Source organism: Molothrus aeneus, chromosome 7 (assembly GCF_037042795.1).
Source record: "Molothrus aeneus isolate 106 chromosome 7, BPBGC_Maene_1.0, whole genome shotgun sequence".
In the NCBI taxonomy this organism is placed as follows: Eukaryota; Metazoa; Chordata; class Aves; order Passeriformes; family Icteridae; genus Molothrus; species Molothrus aeneus.
The window spans coordinates 34,890,654-34,909,571 of NC_089652.1; the positions used below are offsets into that span (position 1 = coordinate 34,890,654).

Sequence of the window (18,918 nt, forward strand, 5' to 3'; positions counted from 1 at the left end):
ATGACATTTTTGTGGCACCCATTTCCATGGTAGCCAGGTACTCTCTCTGGACAGGAAATGGACCTGTTCCCCTATTAAATGATGATATGTTGCTGAGATGTTTTAAGCCTCAAATGTGATAATCTGCTGGGAGGAAGAACAAGAAGGGGGTAATTCTGGTGGTCAGAACAGCAGCTTGGTGCCATCAGAGCAGAGCAACCCCAGTGCCAGCCCCCAGCACTGCTCCAGGAACTTTGGGCACACACAACCCCACCCTCTGCCACACCAAGAAGCAGGACAGAGATGTCAGCAACACTTTGTGGGGCGTAGCCTATGTTTTCTTCATGGTATTCTTCATTTTCACCTCTGATTTCCATGGCTTCAGAGAAAAAATGTTATTTCTGCTCAAAAATTCACCTGAAACTCTGGGTTCATTTTGTCACCCTATGCAGTTACATTTTTTAATGTCAAATTGTAGTGTGTTAGGTTCATTCTTTGCTAGCTTTGATGATTTTCCTTCTACTGGAATACATATATTGGTCCTTTTGTGAAATTTTATTTCTGTTGTGCATTGTTTTTTGTTTTTCTCATCACATTATTTTGTCATGGATGTATTTTCTGCATTCACTAATTTCTGCTTCTTTAAATGATTTCTTGCCTCACTTTTTTGCCCTTAGTAAACTTTAAAAAAAATTTGTTTATAAATCAGATATTTATGGTAAGATGCATATGAAAACACAAGGAAAGAATTATAGTTTTAGGGAGAACATACCCTGATAATGACCTCTTAAATATTTGTAAAGATGGCCCTGGGCATCTGAGCCCACAAAATAGTTTATAATACAACAGCTTGATTGCATAATGATACTTTAGTTTTAAAACGTATGATCTTTCTGTTTATGGGAAGGCATAATAGGCTCCTTTGAAATACAATAGTTTTGCCCTGAACATAACTGATTTTAAATGAAAGGACTAACTAAAGAATGCCTTTCTTCAAGTTTGTACTTCACTTTGTTGTTGAATCCAGCACGATGGTTTCTTTTACAAAACAGGCCTGGGGACCACACCTATTTCAGGATACATTAATTGTGAAAGTTCCCTGGGTTTCCATGAAGGAAGTTACCTAGTGCTGTTTTAAATTCTAAATCCTCTTAAAACCCAGAGAAATTTCTGTGTACCACCACCCCTTTCTCACTGGCACATAGAGAATTTCTTTTTATATTCAGTTTGAAGGTATTATCAAGTAGAGATTAAGATTAGACAGAATCCAGTGTGATTTGGGAGAGGGATATTTTTTTCTATGCAACAGAAATGAGTGAGTGAGAACATTTAACTGCAGACAGTTCATAAATCACTTGGACTACCTCAATCAGTATTGAAATCTAGTATTTTAAAACATTTTTTGAAAAAAAATATGTCACCTAAACTCTGGTTTTCTTTTGTCTGTTAATATTTTGATGCAGCACCTGGTTCCAGCTCAAACTGGTCCTAGATCTGACACTGGCCTGCATTCATTGTTACTTCTATTTTGGATAGGAGTGAGTGCAAGAAATGTTTTAAATAAATATTCTTCTAACATCTCCTGTGCAGTGCAGAATGACTAACTTTCATTACTGCTCATGAATCTCAGCCAAGCCTGAGTCCAGTTGCCTTTTAACTTTCTCATCAGAAGCACCTGTGTATTTATTTTTAACTAAAATAGTTAAAATTTGCTATAGTTTGGCAGCTGAACTGATGAGTTCTTGTGTAAGACCTTTTCCTACATTTCTTATACCATTACAAAATTTAGTGTGGAAATCATTATCATGCCTTTGGCTATAATTTCTAATTGTGGGTCCATCCTGTTCTCAGGTTCCTCATTAAAACAAACAGAAACAGAGTTAGAGACTGGAATATAAAGCAAATAAAATACTTGTTCTCCTTTAGGGCAAAATCCAGTGATTTTTCCCTGATAAACCCCACTACAAAACACAAGCAGGTCATCCTAGAGTGAACTAAAGTTGACTTTATTATAACAAATATCTTTTCCTGAGAGTTTCTTTGCCGCTATACTTAAACTCCAGCACCAGATAGGAAACTGGGCAAGGCTTTTGTTTCATCTTGTTCCCTAAGTATTTATAGCCTGCCGTGAAGAAACACTTACAGCAGTGCAGTGATGTTTTTATTCTTGACAGAGGTGCCCTTAAAAGTGAATTTGCTTTGAAAATCGTTCATAGAATCAGGATATAAGAACTATGAAATAGACTTTTCTCTCTCTTTCTCTGCCTTTCTCCTTTGTGCCTAATTGGATTTCCAAAATAAGTTGTTAACAGTCCAGCTAAGATAATGTGGTCATGAAAAGGATGTCCAAATCCACCAATTTGCATTGGTTTGGTTTGGCTTAACTTTCAAAGTTCTTGGAGCAGAAAGTTGATGGCACGTGAATGTTATAATCAGCTTGAATTTTTTTTCTATTTTTTTTTCTCTGCCATATTGTATGGTGCCCAAATAAAATGCTAATCAAACTTCATTTCTGGACCAAAATTAATTTATTAACAATAATAATGCTCTTGTGTACTCCAGACCATGTTGCAAGATGTAATAGCCACCAATTTACAACACAGCTTGTTAATTTTCACTTGATCTGGGTGATTTATGCAGGATCCAAATTGATGCTCTTAATGTGAGACTATTTCACCCAAAGTGACATGGATTGTTTTCACTTCCATATAACCAATGAGGTTAAGAACTGAATTGAGTTAGATCCAAACAAAAGTTAACATTCTGTCTGGTGGATTGCCTGTTTGTTAGTTTGATTTATTTTTCCTTTTTAATTTCTGGTTTAGACTTCAATTTACATGATGCAATTCTTAATCCTCTACCACAAGAGTCCCACAATCCTATGCTGGGAGTTAGTCTTTCACTCTCCCCTTACTAAAACAGAATTAAACTCTTCAGATTTAGGTTAAAATTGCATTACTTAAACATTTCAGTAATTTCCATTTGCTCATATGTTATATATCCAGCAGATGGATAATTTCCAAGATTTCTTGATTACTAAATCCTTTTTGATTTCTCTTATATAAACTTTTTCTTTATCCCTCTGTATCCAAAGGGGAGATCTTCCTGAAATGAAACATGGCTCTCAGTATTATGTTACAGGACACCCACAGGTGCGGGTAGAAAACTATCTAATAAAACACACAGAGAAGCACAAAGTTATTATCAATAATCAGAAAACAGAAATAATTACTAATTTCTCAAATAAGTTTTTTAATGCACACCAAATCAGGAAGTTCCTGGCAGCATAGATATAATATGAGAAATGTATTTTGTAAAGAGACAAAACAAACATGAAAACACACAAAAAAATTTATTTGGTGTCAGTCTTCATCAAAAGGAAAAGTATGTTTTTTCAAATATTTTTTAGTTTGGAGGAGAAATGCCTTCAAAGACTTGAGTCACTGGCCATGGCACTTGTGTGCCAAGGAATGGTGCAAGTGTCAATAAAGACTTGAACCTCAGCTTCTTCTTCTTCAACTGTTATCACAGCTGGGCTTCTGAGCTTTTCCACTTGTTTTTACTCTTACCTATACTTTCAGATTTCCTTTTCCCCCACATCAAATTGGAAAACTATTCCCCCTAGATACATTGTCAGGGAGTGTTTCCTGAAAATTTTTGGGTTTGACAAATTAGCGTTTTCCAGGAGAAAAGCTTTCTCTGAAACTGCTTGCCAAAACCTAATTAAAACTTGTGTTCCGAGGGATAAGTAGCCTTTAAAAAAAACTGGTTTGTGTAGATTCATTTGGCTTCTTTTGTACTTGCAAGTTTTAAATGTGAAATGACAATGTATGTTTTAGTGGGTTTGATTTTTAAGGACGCAGGTTGGGTCAGTGTTGCACCGCAGTGAATTCTCCTGGAAAAGCAGAGCAGTTCCCATGTGCTATGAAATCCTACAGCTATGCAACAGGGGCTGGAAGTGCTATTTTAAACACTCATATCAACAGAGCTTGCTGTAGGAGATAATATGTCACAAAAGGGAGTATGACATCTAGTTTCACCTAGAAGATAAACCTTGAGTAGATATGCAGGGAGAAACAAGGACTGTCATGTTGTCCTTGAAAAGAATGGCCTATATCAATGGAGAAAAGAACTCCAGGGCATATGCTACTTGGGATATTTAATTTAATCCTCAAACCTGTCTGAGCCACTATGAAGAATATAGTAGAGAAATGATAGTTGTGTGGAGTCTCACACACGTCGTGATTCCGGGGTGGGCACCTCAGTGATTTATTTTCAGAAAGGTCACAGCCTCAGAAATTCATGTCTGGAAGCCCAGAGCCCAGAGAGAGAGAAGTTTCCTGGCACTATTGATGCAAACAGCCCACGTTCAATCAGGGCTGGCACAGCACCATGCCCGTCCCAAACAGCCCTTCCCGACGAGCACCGGAGCCAATTACCCCTCGCTCTCCTGCCACACTCAAAGGCCCTTGCAGAGCTGTATTCTGCTGACAGAACTACAAGATAATTACAGCTAGGTGTTTTGTATTCACTTAAGTTAATCTCCCACTTTTATTTTTCATTGCTGCTTTAATCAGTGAGGAGGCACATCAGTTGTTGTCAGGTGGATTATTTCTCAGTCGCTCGCTGCGCTGCTCTCCTTCATACTTGCGAGGGTGCTTCTGCCTTCCTGACAGACGTACAAAGAAAAATACTTCTATGATCTAAAATGAAATATGTGTTTCTTTTTCAGGTCTAGATGTTGATGGAATATACAGAGTTAGCGGCAATCTGGCAACAATACAGAAGTTACGATTTGTTGTCAATCAGGGTAAGTGATTCTTCCACCCTGGTAATGTTTTGTTTAGTACTTAACTGTCTTAGATGACAGTATTTCAGAATCTGCTATACATTAGTGGCATAGAATGATGAGCCCTGTTTTGGAAAAGAGAGGAAAGGGAAGGTAGAAAGATATTGCACAGAGGGAAATGTCAGCTAGGAGAGAGGAGAAAAGAGCAGAGTAAGCAGAGGAAAATAGTAGTTAAACTTGAGATGAGAAACAAACAACAAACAAATCTAAAAATACGGGAGGAAATGGAGATGTGAAATAAGGTGGCAAAAAGCAAAGCATATGTAGAAACCAAGGAATCAAAGTGAGGGGGAATGAAGAAGATTAAAAGGAAAAATAGCAGATTGTTTGGATGTTGAAAGTTAAACAAAACCAAAAGTAGAGCAGGGATCCAAAGGAAACCAGTGAAAGAGAAAAAGGTGCTGAAAAGAACTTAAAAGGAAAGACTAAAAGCGGAGTACTGGCTCTGCCAAAGTCAGTGGAAGATTTACCACTGATTTTGAAAACACAAAGGTTTGACCCCAAAAAATGAAAGAGGAAAGATGAACATTTTGGGGACCTGCTAACCAGAATTAGAATCATCCTGTATGTATTTACTGAACATATTTCCAAAGATTCTGTGTATAATAAACATATTTCCACAAATACAACAACATGCTTTTCGCTGATGTGGCCTAAAGAAATCTAACATTGATCAGCAGGTCCTGTTACAGGTGTGGAAGCTGATATTGGGAACTAATAAGGATGAATGACAAATACATTTATCTCCAAATGCTTTACTACTCTTACCAAAGACTAACTCTCTCCACATTTAAAAGCTTAGCAAATATCATCAGTGATAGCAAACCTCATGATACTACTTAACAAGAAAATAGAATCAAATTTCCCAGAAATTAGAAAAAATACCAAATCTTAAATTACATTAAAAACCTTATACACTTTGGAATGAATCAAGTATAAATGTGAAGCTGCTGCAACATTTCGTCCTACTTTTTATGATCTTTTTATAAGTTACCTGGGGAACTATTACCAGAACTGCTAAATGCTGTGTATTCTGTGTGAGGGTGATAGCTGTTGGAGAACAACTCCCTCAATTAGCTTGGTACTATACATAAACTAAGAGCTTTGACTCAGAAATTCTCATGAAATTGAGAGATAGGAGAGATGTAAAAATATTGCCACCTTCAAGCTTCCATTTAGATCTCTAGGGAAAGTTTCAGGGGATCAGTAGGTGTTTGCCACCTCCTCAGCTGCTCCAGATTAGTCTCGTCTTCAGCTGAAACTGGAGGGTGAACTCTGGTTTATGAGGAACCAGTATTTATGCCAGTAAATTCAGCAAGACTGAATAAATCATCATCTACCAATCAGCCTCACAGTTTTGATTCATTACTTAGGTTCTCTTAAATTTATGGTTGTTAGGTATTTGTGTGTCAATAATGAAGCCTGCCTTGGCTTTCAAATGACTGTAAGCTGTATTTTGTTTGGAGACACATAGGCAAAAATGGGATTTTCTATCCTTCTACACTGCCTGAGCTCTTTGCTCAGGAAAAAACTGTGCCATAAAAATAATGATCCTGTCTATCATGTCTCGTGGCATCCAAAGGTTAACATACTTGAGGTTAACATTACTGCTCAAGTTTTCACCTAAAACAGATGGGCCGATACTGTAAAGCTAGACAGAAGTCTAAGCTGGCTTTTTGCAGCAGAGAGGGACCAGACACCTTTTCCTTCTGGTTTATACTACTGTGAAAAATGAAAATATAATGGTGGAGTTAATAGTACATTAAAGACACTCTGGCACTGGTTACTTAAGGCATGTGCAAAAGAATCTGCCTACTGAGTGACCACAGGAAATTCAAAGAAAACTAATGCCCCTGGAGAACTATGTCATCATCTTATCAGTTATGGTAATCACTGTTTCTTATGTTATTCTTTATTGATGAAATGAGGGCATTCATGTGTTTTATGTCACAATGGAGTGGATTTTGGATGGGCAGTGGTAATATCTGTCCAAACCCCCTTTACACATCCTTTAAAATCCTGTCTATAAAAAATTTCAGGTCTGTACTTGGGTTTTTCCTCAGGTGTATGCATGCAGAAATGCTGATTTAGGTAAATTCTAGTGCCACCTAACAGTCCCCAGGGGTGACCCCAACACCACGTGAGGGAAGTGGAAGACCTGAGTACTGTAGCTCCCAAAGAATAATCCAGAAATTTTTAATTATAACATTCAAGAAGGAGCACAGACACAAAGGACAGGCAGCCACTGATTCAACAGTGTAAATAACAACCTTTTTCTGTGCTAAGTTGGAGCCTGCAGGCAGGAAAGAACCCACTGAGTCAAGGTGTCCCTGGAAATTCTGTGGGGAGATGGGGAAAACAGGGTTTATTTGGGTGTGCTTGGGAGAGCGTTCTCCTTCCAATGTGTCCCAGAGCCTGGTGTTCCCTGTCAATTAGGTGCTGAGGTCAGCAGCACTTTCAGATGGGTTCATGAAGGGGAAAAAAAAGTTACCAGGAAAACTACTGTGTGCTCCCCACCTTCTTTTTTCCCATTCTCTCGAAGCTCTGCAGTGGGATGATGGTTAATAACTCACTGTCCACACATCCCCAACCCTCAGTAATTATTGTGACCTCCGCAGGTCAATCCCTGTACCTTCATTTTTTTGGTAGTTAACAGTAGGAAAGGAGTATTTATAAATACAATTTTACCATAGCTACTTTTTTTCCCCCCCTTAATTTTAGTTAAAGTTTAATTTAATTATAAATGCAAGCAAATGTTCTGACAAAGCCTATTTGCATTGCAGAGACTGACTGCAATCAGTTCTTCTACAGGCCAAATACTCATTGGGCTCTTTCTTCCTGCATACTTTGCCATTGTGTTACACCTACATTTAGAGAATATAAATAATATGTATCACACTGAGGATTATAGAAGGAACTCTAGGCTGGCTGCCATATCAAAGTATTTTTTATTAGAATAATCATTAATTAGAATATAGCAAAGCTTTATTTGGCTCCTCTTCTTATACTGTTAATGTCATCTGCAGCATCAAAAATTAAATGAGAGAACTGGTGAATATGAAAGGAAAAGAAACTAACAGTTGACAGCTTTATCATTAAAGAAGAAATAAGAACAGTAAAAATATAAAAAGACTCTTGAAATTCTAGATTTTTGGGGATGAAAAGGGGTTTAAAATGAAAAAACCCCAAACCTGGTATCTTTTTAAATTCTCTGCATATACTTTGTGTTTTGCTCTCAATTCTTGAGGTAGGCAGCTCCTGAAGAGGGTTTTGGCCTTGCCAAACGAGCAGCAGCAGAACAAACTACCTTATTTACTTTATCCTTCTTACAGAGTTTTCTTTTTCCTGTAAAAGTCTATTGATATCACACCTTTTTTGCTTCTGTGCAACAGGATTATCTTTTATCTATGATTTATTTTCCCATTAAGAGCTGAAAAGATCAGTTGATCATAAGAGGACTGGGCTATAACATCTCTCAGCACTTTCAAAACTCTAAGTCATCATTTTTCAAATCACTGAATCAAGGCTGGAGAATTTCCTTGTACCAAACTGACATCAGGAAATTTGTACTTTTCTTAGTCTATAAGCACTGAAAAATTTGGGGTTTAGAAACAAAGTCACCAGGCAGCCAATATTTTTGGCTGAGCACCTACAGCAAAGGCATCTATAATAGCTGGAGATATTAGAGATACCTATTCCTCTTATGATTTCCATATTATTGGTCAAGTCTAAAAGTTGAAATGCTAAAAAAACAAACAACAAACCAGAAACAGACTTGGAGGATTCTGCTGATTTTACACAAGGTTTAGTAAGTTAAATCCTTTACATGTATTTATTAGGATATTCTTTTAATTCACACCTGTAGGAAAAGTGATAAAATAACATTTATGGGTCTGTTAAGCCATGTAAGGTGTGCTGGCAGCTCCAGGGTACGAGGAACTACTGAAAAGCTCCCTTGTTCTGGCCCAAACCCCCTGGGAGGGTCTGAGGTGGCCCCAGGTGGGGCTGCTCAGAGTCATTATGGTACCACTACATGAACCTGAGGACAGAGGGGAGGTGTTTTTCAACAGCAAAATACAACAGGGATGGGGTAAAAAGGGCCTGAAAAAGAAAAACAAGAACAAGGGAAGGCTTTTCATCCATCAGAATTTGTGAGTAAAAGTGAATTTTTGTTTGCTTTGGTTGAAGCCATTGTGCTGATTAGAGAGCCCCAGAATGGTTTGGGTTGGAAGAGACCTTAGAGCTCCTCTCTTTCCAACAACCTGCCCCAGGGAGGGATTCCTTTCACCAGCCCAGGTTGCTCCAAACCCCATCTGGCCCCGTGTATGGGTGTGTGACACACATTTAGAAGGATATTTTTAATGTTTTATGAACGTGAGGACATTCTTTGTGCTAAGCCAGGTTCCGTGTCCTGCTTCCCATCAATCCTCAATTACCTCCTTGCTGAAGACCAGGGACACCTGGGTGAGGAACTGGAACCTTCCTTCTTTATGTTTCCTGTGCTAATCTGCTCAGTAGCTGGAAAGGCATTCACTTTCTATGGCTGTCAATCAAGCAATTTTCATGAGTATTAAATTAGCTAAAAAAGAAATAGAGCTATAAGGAGTTCATAACACGTTTCTGAAACACTAGGATTCTATCTCAATGCATGCACGTTCAGGGAAACTAACCATGGAAATACAGATTTCAGTACTTATTGGTTCATTCAGCAAGGGTTGGTTCATGCATAATACAAGAGAGTTCCTAATTGTCTTTATATCTAAAGCTTTGTTTGCAAAATGCTGGGTGTTTGCTGTGCAGATGACCTTTGCATCTCTTTATTTCATTAGGAATACCTTGTGTGTTAACTGCAAGGCACCACAGACCATCCAAAGGTCAATGATTGTGTTTTTACAGCTCTGTTACTCTGCTTATGTACCAAAGCAGGGGCAAATATGGGCATTTTTACAGAGGCTAAATATTATGCTATTGCGGAGAAGATGTATTTCTTGTGGAACATGGAGAAGGACAGCCAAAGATATCCAAATATTCCTGCTTTGAGGGGGAAAAAAGTGAATTTAATCCCCTCCTTCCATTAACTTTTGCAGTAACATAAAAAGTACTTGGACAAAAAAAAAGAATTAGAATATTTATGTTGTTTCTTCTGTGAGAATTTAGCAGGATATGATTCAGTTTAAGGAAAAAATTAAGAGTAAAGTTTGAACCAGAAATACGTGAACTGATTGCGAATATTTATTAACTAAATAATTTAATAATAAAGAAAATGCCTACTTGATTAATTGTTACAGAGTAAAAATTACAATAAAACTGTCTTGATCAGTGCTTTGCAGAAGCACCATTACTGTCTGTGCAGTTGTTTAACAAGGATTTAATTGGAAAGATAAGTGAATGCACATTTAAAAGTATTGTTAATTTGCTTTATAATCACCCCATCCTTCACAGTATTGACAGCACCAGGCACAAACCCCTTTCTCTTTTACAAGTATTATTTTCCATATGTGCACAATAAATTCTGAAGCAGTAATTGGAAATTTTATGGATTTCAGCATACCTAGTGTTTTGAGTTTATAGGTGCCATATCCCTTCTCTAAAGGTTGTTCATAGGTGGCATTTTAGGTAAAATCACTGCTTTTTATTACCCATAAGCTTTTTTGGAGGTTGTGGTGTGGTAGTTTGTTGGATTTTGGGGTTTGTTTATTTTGTTTTGCTTTCTTTCCTAAGAAATATCTAATTCCCATTTACTTTTCCTTTCCATTTGAAATATCAACAAAATCTTCACTTCGACATAATTTTTGATTTAATAAACAACAGCCGTCAGAAACAGTAATCTTCAATATGTTTGTATTCCATCTGCACTTATATTTATTGTTCTAAAATGACTCAGATTGGTCTAATTGACAAGTAAGAGCTCTGACCATATGAGCAGCTAAGGATGATACCTTTAACCAGCAGGACTCTTCGACCTCACTGACACGTTCTTTATCAATGAACTGGGAGAGAAGAGGGACAAATATTCAGGATTCTTAAAATTTAATTATTTAATTTTTTTTAATATTGCTGATTCTACGAGCTTGCTGGGACCATATGTCTGTGTGAGCTGGGCTATCAGGAACCAGAGTGGTTTCCTGGCTGGCTCTGCCTCAGCGGGCACAGCCCGTGCAGCAGGCACGAGACTGGAGCTGCCTCTGAAACAGAGCCTGCAGGTCAGCACAAATGGGCTGGCTGGTTGTGAAAGTAGCATTTAGGAGGGGGAAAAAAGAGGGAGGAAGCAGCTGGATTAAAAAAAAAAAAAAAAGAGAGAGAGAGAGAGATGTGTCTTCTTTTCACAGCTTTATTTGTTTAAAATAAGAAAAAAAAATGGAGGGGGCATAAAAAAGCCCCCACCCAAACCAACAGCAACAAAAAAGTCCCACCCCAAACCAAAAAAACTTCCCATTCAAAAATAGCTATATTGTTCCATTGACCCCAACATATCCATTTTAAAGGCAGGCAGGTCTCTGATCCTCCCCCTAACAAAGGCTCCATGGGCACAGGAGGGCAGGTCCCCTCTCAGCTGCCAGCAACCAGAGAGCAGCTACAGACATGGAGGGCTTCATTTTAAAATTGCAGCAAGGATCACTGGATAAAAGAGGGGGAATAAAGAGGAATGGTTCTCTCTTGCAGTCACTTTCCTTTTTGTTTGTGGTTTCTTCATTTCTTGTGTGCATACCTTGATGAGATTTCCCTTTATATCTGGCTATCTCAGATATTTTTAGATGTTTTAGTTTATTGATTTTATTTTTTTAGGCATGTATGATTGTCCCTAAAAATGTGGGTGTGCCTTGGTGGGGGTCTAACCTTAAAGCCACCCTCCAGCCTTGGTGATGTTCCTGGTGTGATCAGGCACAGCACAGGCAGCAAAGTCTTCCTCATGTCTGCCAGCAGCTTTTCATGTGACCAGTCTCACTGAGAAATCAGTAAGAGTGATCCAAAGTTCACGATGGAAATATCAGGCTCAAACTGGGTTACTTGCTAGCTGAGAACCAAAATGTCTTGAAAGCCTTGAGTCAAAAATAGTTTTTTCTTTCTTTTTCACACTTCCCAGGCAAGCACAGAAAATAAAATGGACTGAAGCAATTTTCAAAAATAATTATAAAACAGCTTGCTTCTGGGTTAAGACCTGCATATGCCGAGCTGTAGCCAAGAATTTCATTTTTTAATTTTTTTTTCAAGCTTTAAAACTCTGACAACAGAATACGTTAATTGAGCCCACAGTACTTGGTGAATCAATTAATATGTGCATGTTACTCATGTGAGTTCTTCTTTTTCTCTGTCTGTTTAAAGCTACAGAAAGTTTATTATTATGTATTATTCAAAGGAAAGTATGTTTTCCACATCTTCTTCCCCTTCTCTTTCCAGAGGGGAAGGGGGAAACTATAGTACTTCCAAATATGACTTGTAAATATAAGTTAGGTACAAAATCTAATGGAAATATTAATTTTTGCAATGAATGCTTCAAATTATTTTGTAAATTATGTATGTATGTATATGCACATTATATATATATGATGCATACAATAAAAACAGATAGAGCTTGAATGTTAATGTATTTCAAAAATAACTAATTTTGTGTTCAGTGTGAAGGAAAAAAAAAAGGCAGACAGAAAAATATTCAGAATTCTTAGTTGCCCAATCTGCAGCTCTGTAAAATTTCACTTACGAGTGGTATTGTCATGTTTTCCTTTTCATGTGCTGAATAAGCCAGTGGAATGGGGCAGAAGAGGCAGCAGTCTGGGTTGGTGTGGTCAGCCACAAACATACCATGGATTTTATGGCATGTGTTGTATGATGAAGCATTTCAGACATGCCTTTTATTCCTTCCCTACCCGCAGCACCATTTGCGTTACAATAGCGTCTTGCTCAGTAACACTTGGAGGAGTTGAAGAGCTTCTTGATAATCCCTCAAGGAGCGTCGTTTAGTTGCTGAGAAGGACTGGAGCTTTGCAGGCTGCACTGAGGGATTGCCTTTTTTTGGGGGATGCTCATTGTTGTCATGGGTGACTCTTTGTTTGGGTTTGTTGTTCTGATGGAAGAGCTACAGGAAATGCCATTCCACAGAGCGCCAAAAAAGCAAGGAAAGGAAATAAATTATTGAGTCGTTTGGTGAAAGTATTAAAAGGACAGCTTTCTACCTGTGATTTTTAGGATGATGGGATCATTTCCTGAGTGTGGGGATGGCCAGGCTCATTTGTACATAAACTGAACTGAGTATCAAAGGTATTTTGCATGGGATATTTGTGCTTTGAGGAGATGGACATCCTGGAGAATTAATCTGCAGAGCTCCTTCTTATAATTGGTCATGCTCAATGTCTAACAAGACTGTGGTGTGGCCTAATATTTGGGGTGGTTTCCTCCCCTGTGGTAAATATCTGTAATTCTGTGGTTTGTGTGTAAAAGTGGCTGACAAACATGAGCCTGCAACAAAAAAGGATGGTGTTATATATGGATGTGCATTCCATAATATTCTGCAGGGTGGCATGGGATGAGAAGTTGTTGCACCAGAGAATTTGGCTTTATCATGGTATTTGTGGTGTTCTGTGTGTTGAGAACTGGGGAAACCATAAATGCTGTGGTAGGGGCAGCTGTTGTGAGTAGCAAATTATTTTTTCATTGGAGGAGACTTTGGTAATGCATTTAAGTGTTGAGCTCCATGGGTTAAGAGTGATGGGGTCCAAAACTGAAAACTGTTAAATGTAAAAACTCAGGGAGGGGGAAAAAAAAAAAAAGGAAAAGGAGAAACTCTAAAATATAACTTCTCTGAAAATTGGAAACTTTTATGAGGAAACCTGTGTTCTTATATAGACTGTTTCATTTGTGCTTACATATTTCCTAGAATTACATTACTGCTAAAAATATAACACTGTTCTTAAGGAATTTTCAAGTGCTCACAATATCCTTTTTTATGGATTTAGAACTGAATATTCATTTTTTTTTTTTTTTTTTTTTTTGTTATTGTGTAAAAATTCTGTGGAATTTCTTGCATGAGCAAATTATCAGGGTCCTGGAAAGCATCTTCCTTTAATACATTCTTGGGGCATTTTAGTGTTGATTCAGTTACCTAACCACTTATTTAGTGCCACTTGAGAGGATGCTGTTTCAGAGTGGCTCTCAGAGGGCTGTTGGGTCTACAGGAGATTGGGTGCTAGAAGCTGAGTGAGATGTCTTAAAGCATTTAAGAAGCATTAGATGCCTGTATTTAGAGAAGTTATTAATTGTTCTTGACTACACCATTGGTTTTTTCACTTTAAAAAAAATTAAAATCCCGTCATATATAGGCGCATAAAAATATTGCGTACATATTTGGTGGGAAAACCTTTTCAGAGGAAGAAGCTTTAAGAAATAGTGTATAAAGTGTCACAAGCTATTGTCCTGAACTAACACACATCATATATGCAAAAGTAAAGAAAAAACATTGCTTCCACCTTCTCTTCCAAGTCTTGATTTACACTTTAGATTTATTATTTTGAGGATTATTAAACATAATAATTTAAACACTTGGAGAGGTAGTCACGCTGTATTTTAATTTTGAAGCTATGCATGATACCAGAGTCTTAAAAGTGAGAATGTAGCACAGCTCTCACTTGGGTTTTCAGCTCTCACCCGAATGTTAACACCATTCAGCCTGTACCACGCCTGTTGTCAGTACAAGTAACAGGGATTGTTCAGATCTCTTGAGATCAAAGGTCCCATTTCCCAACTCTACTGTAACAATCCCAGCCTAATCAAAGCCCTTCACATGGACAAACACCTCGGGGTGAGTTGGGAGAGTGATGCCTTTTGAAATCATCCTATGAATCCATGGCTACAATTTCAACGCATTGTCTCTTCTTTGTGTAATTACTGTTATTATTTATACAACATAGCATGGTCAAATTTTGAAATAGTCAGGGTATGCGGAGTTGACTATAATGGAATAAATATTTTATACTATTTTCCCCCTTTTTCTTCAGAGCAAGTGTCCAATTCTGCTAGTTTATATTCCTTTTCTGTGTCCCTCTTTGCACACTTTTTCCCCTATTGTCAGCTGACATAATGTGGGAGACTTGGCTCATCTCTGGCTTGCACCTGGGCTGACACTGGGACACACATGGGTAGGAGATATTTTGGGGTGACAGTAGCCTGGAGTTAGGTTATGCCAAAATCCTGACATAAACCTCAGCAGAATCTAAGTATGACATTCCTCACCTCTCCCTAGCTAAATAAAGGTGATAATAAAAGGCATCTTTAACCTGAATTTTGCAGGTTTGCATGCTGTTACCAGAATTTGCCATAGCTGTTTCCATCACACTCTTAAATCCCATGATTTATAAAGACTGGATTGGACAGACTGTTAGAAAGTGGGGGGAAAAAAAATCTCTTGCAAGAGAATAAGATGGAGTTCTTTGCTGGATTTGTACTTCTTGTAGTACACCAGAGAGATCTCCTTTTCTTATATATTTTTTTTTTCACTTTTTTTTTTCTTTTTCTTTTCCTGGTGTAATCAGATAATTAAAAAACAAACAAACAGGGATTTCAAAACACATTGCCATCAACCAACATTATGTGCTTATGATACAGAAGATTGAGAACGACTTAATTAAGTAGATAGCAGCAGTGAAGAGAAGATGGATGTAAGGAGGGAGGAGATTATTTGCTTTTGCAGGATCTTCCTTTGGCTGGCATTGGGTGCCTTTCTAGATAGAGGGCATTGATGGAAAAGGAAAATCCAGGAGGAAAATGGCAAGAAGATTACATCACTGCAGAGCTAAAAGCTGTGCCTTGCTGTAAGAAAAGTTTAGCTGCTTGCTCAGTGTTTTGTTCCAGGATAATGTTGACATCAGCTGAGGAGATGGGATAACGAGTTTCAAATAAGTAGGAAATCAGTACACAGCGTCTGAATAAATTTAAGTGGAGCTGCATGATGCCAAACTTGAGATCTGTAAGGGTGGGATGGGACGGAATTGATTCTGCCTAGAAAACAAGGTGTGCACTTGGGAGGGGAAAGTGGAGTTGTGAAACTGTGAGGGCATCTGAGCTGAAGGGGGATAACAAAAAGACACCCAAAACAGCTAAAAGTGCAATACCAAGGGCTTCTGGTATCATCAGCTGAATTGGAGGAAAGAAAACTTTTCTTTTTCGTGCTTAATTCTTTGCATATATGAAGATGCTACGGCAACTTAGAGATACGTATTTTTGAATCAGAGCCACATGATAAAGCATCCAAACATAATGCAAATAATTGCAAACTGATGTATCCAGCATTTTATTTTTTTTTTTAAAGAATAAATAATTTAGCTTTACACATGGGCAATCCTTGCTAAAAATTGCAAATCAGAAGTCTTCTGTTTGAATGTATTTTATTTTGTTAATGGATTCGCTCATGTGAAAGGCATCTAATTGTATAATGTATTATTAGTCATTTTCTTTGGCATGCTATTAACTTTAAATAATTCTAATATTTAACATTTTATAACATGCACAACAAAGTTCTATCTCCAGCAAAGGAAAAAAACATGCATTAATAATAAAATTTTCATGGCTCTTTCCACTGTGTATGTTGTGATACATATTTGAGCAGAAACATGGAAAATTGAAGTGTAAAGCAACAAAGCCCGTTAGCATTTAAAGAATATACATTGTAATACGCTGTGGTCCTGTAAATACAAGAGCTGGGATATAATTCAGTACAATTAACTTATTTTAAGATTGAATCAGATATAAAGTGTGATAGGATATAACTGAGTGCATCTACTTGATGTCTGCTCGGTGATGGCTGGGCTGGAGTGTATAAAATGGTGATTAATGCCTGCTAATGGAAGTGGTCTCCACCACAAGTTGTGAGCACTGGGGTTGTGGCTGGCTACAAAAACCACACAGAGCAACACTGATAATCTCCAGTAAATCCCCAAGTTTTCCTGTGCTGGAAATAAGATGACAGGTCACATTAGAAATTTTCTCCTTATGGTGTTTTTTTTCTTTTTTTTTTCCCTTTTGTTTTAGTGGGTCAGATCTTGTTCCCATGTGTTGTGGAAGTATTATGGGAATGAGCAGTGTCTAAGCTGCTTAACAAATGCACACTTTCCCCACACCAATCTGTTTTCTGGGGACAGCCAGGCTAGTGCTGTACAGCATCCTCTCGGTTGGGTGCTATTAATGTTAATAAAATGCACTTAGCACTTAACATCTCGGGATCTCAAAAGAGCTTGCAAAGCAGCATCATTATCTTTACATTATGGGTACGGAAAATGAAGGATAGGGAGAGTGAAAGATTTGCCCAAGTTTCCATGGTAAATCAGTGACAGAGCCAGGAGCAGAGCCAAAATCTGCTGATTTATAGTCGGTCTCCTATGTAGTGTGCCGTGCCATTTCACCAAACTCCATTTGCCAAGTCCCTACTGTGTACAGAGACTGTGGATAAGGCTGCAGCCACCCTCTGAAATGTGGATTTTGGGCTCTGGATAATGCAAAGCCAAATTAGGTCTTCAAATGTGGGTCTCCCCTGTGATGCTTCTCCAAGTGCAGGGCCACTTGTGCCATAGGCAGCAGGGCAAAGATGCATGAATAATTGAAATTCCTCTGTGCTGGGGCTGCAGAGTAAAGGGACCCAGTCCTTGAGGAGCCCCAGGTATGTTTAATGTGGGCATGAGCTCCTGGTTTGCATTCCTGTGGCTGCAGGGATGTGTTGCCACGCATCGTGTTTGGCATGACTAAGCCTCATGGAGCTGTGTGCATTTTGTGAGTATTTTGCAGTCAGTTTTGGAAATGACTCCATCCAGATAATATATGAGCAGATATGTATGTTGAAGGGCTTGTGCTAACATCTCTGTGAGATACCAAAATATTGCTAGCTGTGTTTGGTAAGTAGGAAAATGAGGAGCTGAGTAACATGCCTACAGAAGTTTGTGATGATTCAGGGATACAAACCAAGTCTCCTTGTTTCAAACCTCTGTCCTAGCCCCAGGGTCACCCTCCTCTTCACTTTCCTTAGGAGGTAAAATATGGATCAAAAGCTAAAAAGGACCAGCTGTCTTCCTGACAGACTAGATCACAGGAGCAAGCATGCAGCTGAGGGATGGGTTTGGTCATTTGGTCACCTACTCTTGTAGGTGAGAATCCTTCTCCCAGTAGTGAAACAGCCCTGCTGTTTCCCCTCACACTTTTATGCGTCTGTTTACAGTAATTCCATCAGTTGTGAATCATGATGTCAGGGATTCATTTCTTTGGTGTGTTTGCATGTATGTACCTGTGTTTCAAGAGATGTCCCTCATAGTAAACAAGGCAACAAGGAATCATTAATGTGAAAGGAAGAGGAAAATGCAATGCCTCCCAGCTCTCTGATCACCTTCCTGGGACTCCTGCTGGGACAGAGCCTGCCTGCTGAGAAGCTATGAGCTGGAGTCCTCTAATTATCGGATTAAACAGAATCCCAGGCACTGACCCCCCCCTACAAGGGGGTCCTTTTCCTCTGCTGATCCTCCATGCTGGCCTGCACTGGTCAGTCCCACCCATGGTACAGGCAGTATTTATCCTTAGCTTTCCTTCTTCCTGCTGGATAACCAGTTTTATTCATCTCTGCTCCACCTTGGCCAAGTCTGAATTTACTGGGGTGCTACCTGCAATTGCCATAGGATAATGGAATATCCTGAGTTGAAGGGACCCACAAGAACCATCAAGTCTACCTTCTGATCCTGCAGTTCACTGCAAAGGTGCTGCAGTCCAGACACCTACTTACTTTCTTCCCACTACTTTACTAAGGATTTGGGGTCTTCCCTGTGGAGATGAGGCCACATCACGCCATGATTTGATATCAATACAAGTTGATGGCTGTTTGTTCTCTAAGAGGCACTCTGGCTGCAGGCTTGGTGAATAGGTGTGTGAGTCTGAACTCAGCTTGGCTGCTCACAGCCCCACCAATCTGTATCTGCACACAGCTTGTTGGGTTTGGGGGTTTTTTTTCCCCAACCTGTGTGTAAATGGACCCTAAAAAAAAAAATCTAAGTTATTCTTTCTCTCTTATCCTGGTGAGTGATTTCAAAGACTTCGGGTTTGCAGTGGAGCTTATACTGCTGTGT

General features: G+C 38.6%; 1 protein-coding gene across 1 annotated transcript in view; it reads left to right on the forward strand.

Annotated features, from left to right (window-relative positions):
• The window catches only part of ARHGAP15 (Rho GTPase activating protein 15), a 320,905-nt gene that overhangs the window by 213,446 nt on the left and 88,541 nt on the right, over window positions 1-18,918 (forward strand). The window contains exon 11 of the mRNA XM_066553615.1: window positions 4,712-4,789. Within this exon, the coding sequence (XP_066409712.1) occupies window positions 4,712-4,789 (78 nt within the window). The remainder of the gene's footprint in view (window positions 1-4,711; window positions 4,790-18,918) is intronic.